This window comes from Gossypium arboreum, chromosome 13, assembly GCF_025698485.1.
Source record: "Gossypium arboreum isolate Shixiya-1 chromosome 13, ASM2569848v2, whole genome shotgun sequence".
Lineage (NCBI taxonomy): Eukaryota > Viridiplantae > Streptophyta > Magnoliopsida > Malvales > Malvaceae > Gossypium > Gossypium arboreum.
In genome coordinates this window covers 118,697,512-118,707,244 of record NC_069082.1, presented here as the reverse complement: position 1 = coordinate 118,707,244, position 9,733 = coordinate 118,697,512, and the positions used below count along the sequence as shown (strand labels likewise).

The following is a 9,733-nucleotide window of genomic DNA, read 5'->3' as shown; positions in this document are numbered from 1 at the left end:
GGGTTAATTGAGCAAGGACTGAATTGTATGAATTGTGAAATTTGGGGCAAAATGGAAATCAACATTTTGCACTAAAACTGTTTTGGACAGCAGCAGTAGTCTAACTTTGAAAAATCACCAAAAATTGTATAAATGGAATTATAGGATGAATAAAATATGAAATCAAAGCTTATTGAGTCTAGTTTCTTATAAAAGAAATTATGTAAGCAATGGAATTGTAAATTATGAGATAAAATAACTTTTGTGAGACAAGGTCAGAATGATTTTGGGTTCCCCTGTTCTGACTTTGTAAAATCATCAAAAATTGGATAAAAATAATTAGGGGCTTAAATTAATATGTTTAGAATTCTGAATGAGTCTATTTTCAAGATAAACAAACGGGAACATCATTTGAATCTTGTACGAGGAGATAATTAATTTTTAGTGAAGAAGGGTCGGAACTGTCAGACAGCAGAACGGGAGACTTCAATGAATAAACTGTATTAATTGGCCCAACCAAAAATTATGAAAATTTTATGGTAAGAAGATAGGCGAATCTAGTTTCTGGTAAAATTTATGGATCTTAATTTGGACTTCTGTAGCTCAAGATAAAAATAATTTAGTGACTATGACACAGATGGACAGCTTGAATATTCACATAAGTAGATAGTCAAAATTATGGATAATGTTACCTACAAGTGTATTGTTTATACTAAGGATGTGGATGGAGAGGAGGAGGAGGAGGAAAATATACAAAAAAATATATGAATGACTCGTGTATAAATTGATCACATGCCCGATTATAATCGATAAGTGTTGAATTAGAAATGATATAATGTTTTATTTGGAATATTTATTATGAAATTATGATTATCGCTATAATACAAAAATCGAACTTGTGAGTTTATATAACTAAATTTAGTGACCATTTGTTAATATTATTAAATTTCAATATTATTTTATGAATGGTGATTAATATTTATGTATGTTAATTGTTGAAAATAAGTAAATTATGTACAAAAGTTATGAAATTAAACTGAGAATTTCGGAGGAACGGAATGCAGGAAATGAGTACAATCTTTCAGTGAAAAAGATGAATTGACGGTAAATTTACCCAAGTAAACCGAGATTCAGCATTTGTTGTGAATTCTCGTGTTTGCTTTCCGTTTAGCTCTTACGAGCTTCCGTTAACTCATATGAGTTTCAGTTAACCCTTTTGGGGTTTTAGTTCACTCTGTGAGCTTGATTAGCCTTCTAAGCTTCCGCTTAGCACTTCGTGCTTCACCACCTTCGGCTTCCGCTTAGCACTTCTGCTTCAATCACCTTCGGGCTTCCGTTTGCACTTCTGTGCTTCAGTCAACCTTCTTCCGTTTAGCACTTGTGTGCTTCAGTCAACCTTTGGGCTTCCGTTTAGCACTTGTGTGCTTCAGTTAGCCTCCGAGCTTCCGTTTAGCACTTATGTGCTTCAGCTAAACTTCGGGCTTCCGTTTAGCACTTATGTGCTTCAGTTAAACTTCGGGCTTCAGATCACGAAGGATTCAATTCCGTAAGACGTTCTCTAATTTGACAAAGATTAGTAAGTGAGATATGAAATTAGTATTGGTAGACTTATGGTTATTATTGATATTGATCTGAAATAAGTGTACCCATTGATATTTAAATGATTCAAGGGGTAAAGTTCTGATATGAAATAATATGAGTTTGAAATGAATTATTACCGTATATACCGAAATATATGGAAATAATGGTACGTGAAATATTAATATAACGAAATGAATGATAAATGTTTATAAAGAAACAACAAAAGAATGATATGTATCATGATATGTAAAAACGTAATTATCTTTAATATGTTGTTACAAGGGAAATTATGTATGTTGAGACGAGCAATAAACTCAAGTGTGATATGATGAGAAAATAAGTTTATCTATGTTGAATTTATATGAATATGTTCAAGTATGCTAACAAGTGTTGCTGTTGATGCTTAGACAAGTGCCAAGCTATTGGTTAAATAGTAAAATGTTTATTTTTGTATGATGTGTTGAAACGGTAAGCGCTCAAATGAAAATGTACTTATGCTCATGAGAGAGTGGCAAGTTTTAAGTTATGCAATATCTTATGAAATGACTTATCATGTGATTAATTGAAAAGAGTTATGTCCAAACGCACTAGCTTGTGGGTATGATGGCATGGTATGCTTATAACTAGTGTGTTATAAATAAAGAATGAGTGTGGAAAGTAAAGAAATACATATGAAAATAAAGGAACTCGGAAAAGTTAAAATTTTATTAAGCTAGAGATGATATGTATAAATAATGCTGTGGATTTATTTATTTTGTGAATTGATGAATATAACTTCCTGAATATTGTGTGAACCACACGACCTAGCCACACAGCCTGTGACCCCTTACAGTATTGAATTTTTTTTTTTAAATATTTTTGAAATTTTTTTTTCTGAGTTCTCGGTTAAATCCCGATATATATATTTTGGGCTTCGATGGCTCACATAAGAGACACTAGGATTAAATTTGATTGATTTCAGGTATGAATGTTATGTGAAGCGAAATTTCTGTTAAATGATCTGTAAATTTTGGTAATACTCCGAATCCCTATTCCGCCGACGAATACGGGTTAAGGGTGTTACACTAACTTACCGAGTATGATATTTTGTTACCTCGAGATAAGATTTTTGTACATAAAGGCAATATTCAATATTTAGAAGTTCGAGAGATCGTGCCCTAACTTACTGGGTTTCGATTTTCCTCGTTTACCCTAAATAATCGAATATCCTTTTAAAAGGAGTTAAAATACACAAATTTTATATAAAAGGCAAACTCACTCTCAAAAGCTCAAGATGTCGTGTTCTAACTTACTGGATGTGACATTTTATCACTTCGAGACGAGAATGTCTTTAATATTCGAGTTTTTTTACAAAGAGAGGGATCGTATTTCAAAGTATTTTAAGTTTTCAATTTTCGACACTAAGACACTAATTAATCAACTAGGTACCAATTTTTGGGCGTATCAAGGGTGCTAATCCTTCCTCGTGCGTAACCGACTCCCGAACTCATTTTCTGATTTTTGTAAACCAAAAATTATCGTTTTAGTAAATCTTAACTTTTATTAAAATGATTAATTTGAGGTGACCCGATCACACCTCATCAAAAAGGATTGGTGGCGACTCCTCTATTCGTTTTCATTTTCAAAAATCCAAGTCTGTTCCTTTTTTTTTTTCAAAAAAATAGTTACTATAATTACTTAAATATCATTTAAATTAATTAATTTAATAGTAGTTTTTATTATCAAACTAATAGAAACTATCATATATGAATTTTAAATTTTTAGTATTATGTCTAAAACAGATTTTTAATTTTCAATTGTAAATTTTGATAGTAATATCAAACACTTAAAATTAATAAATTACACTTTTTCAGAACACTTTCTCAAATGCAACTTTTCAAAATACATTTCTAAATCAGAACAATAATACTAAATTAGGCCAAAATTAATAAGAATAAAAAGATTAAATTACACAATATATAAATATTGAAAGCTGAATTTTTAGCATAGTATTAATTGATACAATATATATAAAAATTAAAAATATTATACTAATTTTAAAAATTCCAAATTATCTTGTGGTTAGAAATATAAAAGAAAATTAATAGTTAAATGATGAGCGGTGTAATTTACTTATTTTATTTTATTTCTAGGAGAAGGTATTTTAATAAAATTCCATTAATGTCCTAACTCGTAAATCAAAATGCAAATTTACGCTACGCGTAAGTGACACGTAGACAGAGCCGTATTTGTATAAAAGCTTGAAAAGCGCGCTTCGCCTTTAAGTTCTCTTTTTGAAGTATCCTTTTCTGAAATCAGAGCGAAAAGAGGCGGAAGACGGCTTCACCGCACCACTATCCATGGCCATCTCTTCTTCTTCTACTTCGATTCTCTTTTTTTTCTTATCTTTGTTCTCCTTCTCACATGCTTCTCACGTTATCACCGACTTCAAAGGTATGCCTTTCTTTACGTTCCCTTTTCCCCCTCTGTCCCTCTTGGGGTTTCAAACTTTTTTTTTTCATTAATGGAGTTGAAGGGTATAGCATTTTGTTTGATTGCTAGTAAAATGAGGGAAGAAAGGAAAGAAATGATCGAGTTCAGCTTTGGGTTTTTCTTTCTTTCTTTCTTTCTTTTTAACTTCTAAATTTAATCTTTTTTTGTCTTTCTAACGGGCTTCATTGTTTTTTTTTTAAAAAAAAATCTGATTCCCGATGCTTCGAGTTGTTTATTACCTGAGAATATGTACGAAATAAGAGGGAAACCGGCCTAGGGTTTAGGGTTTTGATAAATTAACCCCGTCCCCTCCCTATCACTTTCTCTGTGCTATTCTCTGGCTTCTTGGGAAAATGTATTCTGAAATTTATGCTTAATAAAGTACTACATTGGATACAGATTATAATATGTTAGTGTTTGGTTTTTTTCACTGTGAGAAATGCAATCGGTTGTTTTGTGAAATACAAACTATTTGTTAGCTTTCAATTCAAAAAAAAAAAAAATTGCTGGTTTAAATATCAGAATAAATCCTAAAGCCAGCTTTAATTATTAGTCTCTCATTTCATTTATTAAGGTATGGTTTACTTCATAGAAATATTATTGCTGGCTTCTTTTTTTCTGTTCCATTTCTTATCAGTCAGAATATGTTCCCAAAGTTTTCTTTAGGCATTCCTAGATATATTGACAGCTAAAGGTTGTTTTTAATATAAATTACTAAGAATAGATGTGCCACATGGGGGATACTATTTACTTCTTGGAGTCTTCGTAGCTATTGGATGATTTTAGTGTTAACTGGATTCAGTGAGGAGGTGATGATTTACAACTACTATAATTTAGAAACTTAGCTCTATCTGTGTTTCATTTAGTTTTTACCTTACAGAAAGTATAAAACGCAATCTGTAAATCTGAGTTGGAGGTGGGATTATGTCAGTAACTTGATCAGAATCTATAATGATGACTTTGGTCCATGTTTTTAGTTCCCTTCCACTCTTTGCATGCTTTATTTTTTGGTGGTATATTCAACCAGGGTGGGTTTTAAATGGACAGGTATAGACTTCGCAAGCCCAACAATAGATGTCACGCCAACTCCCCTTTCCGGGTATTCATCTGTTCGTGGTTCTAAATATGTTCTGTTATGTGATCGAGTTCATGTTTCTGGTCACTCAAGATTGAAACTTGGAAGTTATGCCAATTTTTTTCGGGTTACTTTGGCTCCATCTGTCTTAATACCCGAAAGACTACACAGCAAAATACAAGTTTGTTTTCATCGGTAAGTCTTGATCCTTAATCTACTATTGAGTCTACTTTATGTTTTTCCTGCTTACCTCCTGCCTCCTGCTTGCCCCGCACATGTAGAAGAAACACATAAGCAATGCAGTGGCACACTTCAAAGCTTTGTTGCTATTTTTTGTTCCTAACTGATTAACACTTCCAGGAATGCTTCGCTTGGATTATGCAAGTGTGGGGATGGTGATTGGAAGCCACTGCAAAAGGGTATATGGCATACTGCCATGTCACCTTATGATGATAGATATATTGACGTGAAGTTTATCGGTGACATGTCTGGTTCTGTCACCGTTGCTCTTGAAGAAGGTAAAGTTATTTGTTATTTCTGCATCTTTTAGAAGAAAGAAAGAAAAAAAAAAACTTCTTTGTATGCTGATTGTTAGTGACTTGTGACTTGTTAGTTTTAACCTTGGTTCATTACTTTTTTTGCAGATTTTCAGCTATGGCGGCTTATTTTTCTAGTTTTAGGATTTGTTTTGTTGTTGCTGGCACCGTTTGTCAGCAAGTGGGTTCCTTTTTACTACAGCAGTTCAATGGCTCTTGGTGTTCTTCTTGTCGTTATAATCCTTCTGTATCAGGTATTTTGCTTTTCGTCCTCAAATTCTTTATTTCTTTTAAGGGAAACCTTCTTACTTCTGCATATTTCCCAATTCCAATGCTATCCTACCTATTGCAAGATTTTATGTACTTTGTCATACTCAGTTGACCGCTGGAAGCTACTGGAATTCCTTACATTTTAAAGAAATGTTCCAGTTGCATAGCTGAAATCTATTGCTTTACTTCCTTATGCAGAGCTTGTAAATTGAACTGTTTAAATATTGCTTCTTTTGTCATCTCATCAGCGCAAATAATATGATTGCCTGAGATATTGTCTTATCTTTAGCTTTTCACTGTGCGGGTTTTCTTTTTCTCCAAGCAGGGAATGAAATTGTTGCCAACAGGAAGGAAAAGTACTTTTTATTTCACTATGTATGGATCAATGTTGGTGAGTCTTTCTTTCATTTATTCATCGATTAAATAATGTTTTATTTACTTATGCTGCCAATGAACTTACTGTTTCATCAAAATTTTCAGCTTGGAGCTGGATCTTTCCTTTTAAATCAATTCTCTGTGCTCGTAAATTCAATTCTTGTCAATTTTGGGCTGAGTGAAGAGATGCATAATCCGGTAAGTTCTTGACTTCTCTTCATCAATTTTACACCCTTTCCCCCTCTTTGGAGTTTTTCATTGCATGGTATTTATTATGGCTCCTTTCCTTTATTTTTCAGTGTTCATTGAAAGAGAAGTAAATTAGTTTATGATTTACGTAAGCATGATTATTATTCTATAACGACTTGCTTGTAGTTACTGTCTTCTCTTTCCCTTTAGAAGGATTGTGTTATTTCAAAATTAACCAAGCTTTTTTTTTTTTTTTTTTTGTTTACAGGTTGCTATATTTGCATTTGTCGGAATTGTCCTCTCAGGAGCTGGGTTGGGGTACTGGACTGCAAGAAAATTTGTGATCTTAAAAGATGGAAGCGTTGATGTTGGTGTTGCCCAGTTTGTAAAATGGGCCATGCGTATCATTTCAATTCTCTTCATTTTCCAGGTACACATCTACTACCGATGGCAGTTGTATTGGCTTATATGCAACCTAGGCTACAAGTTTTCACTTCTTTATGCAAAACTTCCCTGAAAGCCGTTGTTAGATTTTGAAATGACCATGGGAGGTCTGCTATTAACTATGTTCTATACAGTAGGTTTTTGTTTAAATACCTGGAAATTGCTTTGACTCTCGTTTTTCTTGAAATATCCGTGTCCGACACATTCACATATGGGTATAAGGATTTGACTCTTCAAGAATCCTTCCTATACATGAAAAAACTTGAAAATAAAATTGAATATACATGTGTTGGACAAAACCATATCCAACTCTAACACTTGAGACAGAGTAACATGGTAGGCTACCTTTTATCATATTGGCCCAGACATTTTTGCATGCTTGATATCTAAGTAAAATGCACTTGCATACCATTTGCTGGTTTAGCAATGTCTCTTATATAGAGATAAATTAGTTTCTTTGAGATTGAAGTGTTATGGACATTTATACTGTATTAATATCCTATGTTTCATTTTCCCTGTGTTTTCCTACTCTTTCCAGAGCACTGTTGATAGTCGGTTGGCAGTTGTGGCATTGGCATCTTGCTCAGCTATCTGTTCTCTTATCACATCGAAGATAAGGAAGGGTTATATGTAAGTTAAACATGACTCCCTTCAAAATTTCATGTTTATGATCTATATATCTGCTGGAAGAAAATGATTCCATTAGCTGTGTTGTTAATGTCTTTGCTGTGTGAAATCATGTTAAAAGTTCTGTTCAACGAAATTGTAACAAATTTACTAAGACTGCTGAGTTTTCATTGATAGCATTGATTTATTTGAACCATGATTTTTGTTTATGCAGGCAACCACAGTATTCTCGGGACCAGAGTCCTTGGCTGCACCACTCGAGGCAGAGAACACTGATGCCAGGCCGTGCTGAATTTTTAAGTCGGTCGCCAAGAGTGGATTCTAATCAGAAGATGCAGAATAGTCCGAAGACTGCCCCGGAATGGACTAACTCTCTTGTGAAAGGTTATTATGCTAAGCTTGGTGAAGGTGCTATAGATCATCAAGATTACTATTCAACCTTTCACAAGACAAACCACCAGAAGAAATTCACGGAGCAAGAATGGGAAGATTTCAGTCAGGAATCCACCCGGCAAGCCATGGCGGAGCTGGCAGCGTCTCCGGAATTCACAGATTGGATGATTGAGCATGCTGACAGGATAAAACTCCTTCCACGTGATGATAGTTCAGATGAATCAGTGGGAAGTAAATCAAGTTCAGACGATGAAGATGAAGAAAGCCACAGCTGGTTCAGATTATTTTAACTTGTAGGAACCGAGTAGAAATCCGGAATTGTGCATGAAGTAGGCGTGTTTGACATAGGGACGGATGCATGATCCGGGAAAATTTAGAAAAATTGAACATAGTCATGCCAGTAATATATTATCTGATACCTCCATACCTTGCTGGCCGGATAACATAGGTATTTGACCTCTTTCATGTATCTTAGGAAATTTAATCCCTGATTTAGGATGGATTTACTATTAAAATTTTCTTTTTGACTAGTAAATAGCTTGCCTCACGTTAATTTTCTGAAATGAAATTCTATCCATTTGGTGTCGGTGAAAGAAACTTGCATGAGTCGAAAATAATTCTGCATAGTGTACGGATGGTGCTGTAAGAAAAAGGGTATTTGTTTCATTTTATTAACTAGCTTTAACCTGTAGAAGGGACTTCTTAAGTATATTTTCATAACTTCAAATTAAAAAACTCATTATAATTATAAAAAAATTAACTGAGTTAATGTTGTATCAATTTATTTACGGATGTGGGAATAAAAAACTGGAAAAGTTACCGTAAAAGAAATAAAATTATGTTGGTCCTTTCTATTAGTTTTAAAATATGTACGCATTGTGAAAATTTAATTTTAATATTAAAAAATTAATTCTTTATATTTATAATTGTTTCAATTTAATTTTAATTCTAAAATCTTTATTTTAAACTTAAATAATATGAACTTAATAATTATAAGTTAGCGTATCTATTTTTGAATGTACGATAATGAAGTTAGTGTATATAAAAAACTAAATTCCTTATTTGACGGTGAGATAATGGAGTGAACATTTGGTTAGCTTTAAGGTTGGTGATGGTCTGCTGGGAATGGTGAGTACACTAGGAAGGATGAAAGATGGTGGAGGTTAGTGGCTCGGTGATTCAGGGGTTGCAATGGTGAGAGGTTTGTGGCATGTTTTGGATTTAGTGGGGAGGGATGTGTGTATTAAAGGTTGTGGTGGCGATATGAATCGAGGATGATGGTGTTGCGATGGGGATGGTATGAGGAGTTGAAGGACAGAGAGCTTTGGGAGGGTGAATGGTGGCTTGTGGTGAGTGTTGAATGTTGAATGTTAATTGAGTGGGCTGAGCGAAGATGATGATGGTGGTGGTGGAAGGCGTTGAAGGGGTCGGTGATAAAGTGATGGGAGCTGGTAATTGTTTGGTTGAATAATAAATTACGTCTTTGTTTAATTAGTAAACGTAAAAGTCTTCAAATTTGAATCTTATTACGTGTAAAAGTTTAGTTCAGTTTACTATAATGATTTAATTATTGAAAACTTCCATTTATAATAATTTCATATTTATAGTTACTTAGATTTATAATTATATTGTATATATTACATTAAAAAATTAAATTGAATGTTTGTATATTGTATTATTTTTAATATTTTTATTATATCCTTGTAACAACATGCATCCTATTTTTATTCTAGTAATGGAAAATCTAAACTACTTATAATATTTTTATATATTTAATAATTTCCTTTTGTAC

At 33.2% G+C, this 9,733-nt stretch overlaps 1 protein-coding gene across 1 annotated transcript; it reads left to right on the top strand.

The window, feature by feature from the left end:
* Positions 1-3,802: 3,802 nt before the first annotated feature.
* Positions 3,803-8,538, top strand: LOC108461787 (uncharacterized). Its single transcript, XM_017761719.2, has 9 exons — positions 3,803-3,993; positions 5,080-5,302; positions 5,468-5,625; positions 5,752-5,897; positions 6,239-6,304; positions 6,394-6,486; positions 6,746-6,907; positions 7,460-7,551; positions 7,763-8,538. The coding sequence occupies exons 1-9, from the start codon at positions 3,900-3,902 to the stop codon at positions 8,229-8,231; spliced, it is 1,503 nt and encodes a 500-aa protein (XP_017617208.2). The 5' UTR covers positions 3,803-3,899; the 3' UTR covers positions 8,232-8,538.
* Positions 8,539-9,733: the final 1,195 nt, after the last annotated feature.

Excerpts from the sequence above, each read along its gene's own strand:
- LOC108461787 (XM_017761719.2), top strand. The coding sequence starts at position 3,900 with ATGGCCATCTCTTCTTCTTCTACTTCGATTCTCTTTTTTTTCTTATCT. Across the intron at positions 5,898-6,238 it reads TTATAATCCTTCTGTATCAG|GGAATGAAATTGTTGCCAAC; the intron begins GTATTTTGCTTT and ends TTCTCCAAGCAG. Across the intron at positions 6,305-6,393 it reads CTATGTATGGATCAATGTTG|CTTGGAGCTGGATCTTTCCT; the intron begins GTGAGTCTTTCT and ends CAAAATTTTCAG.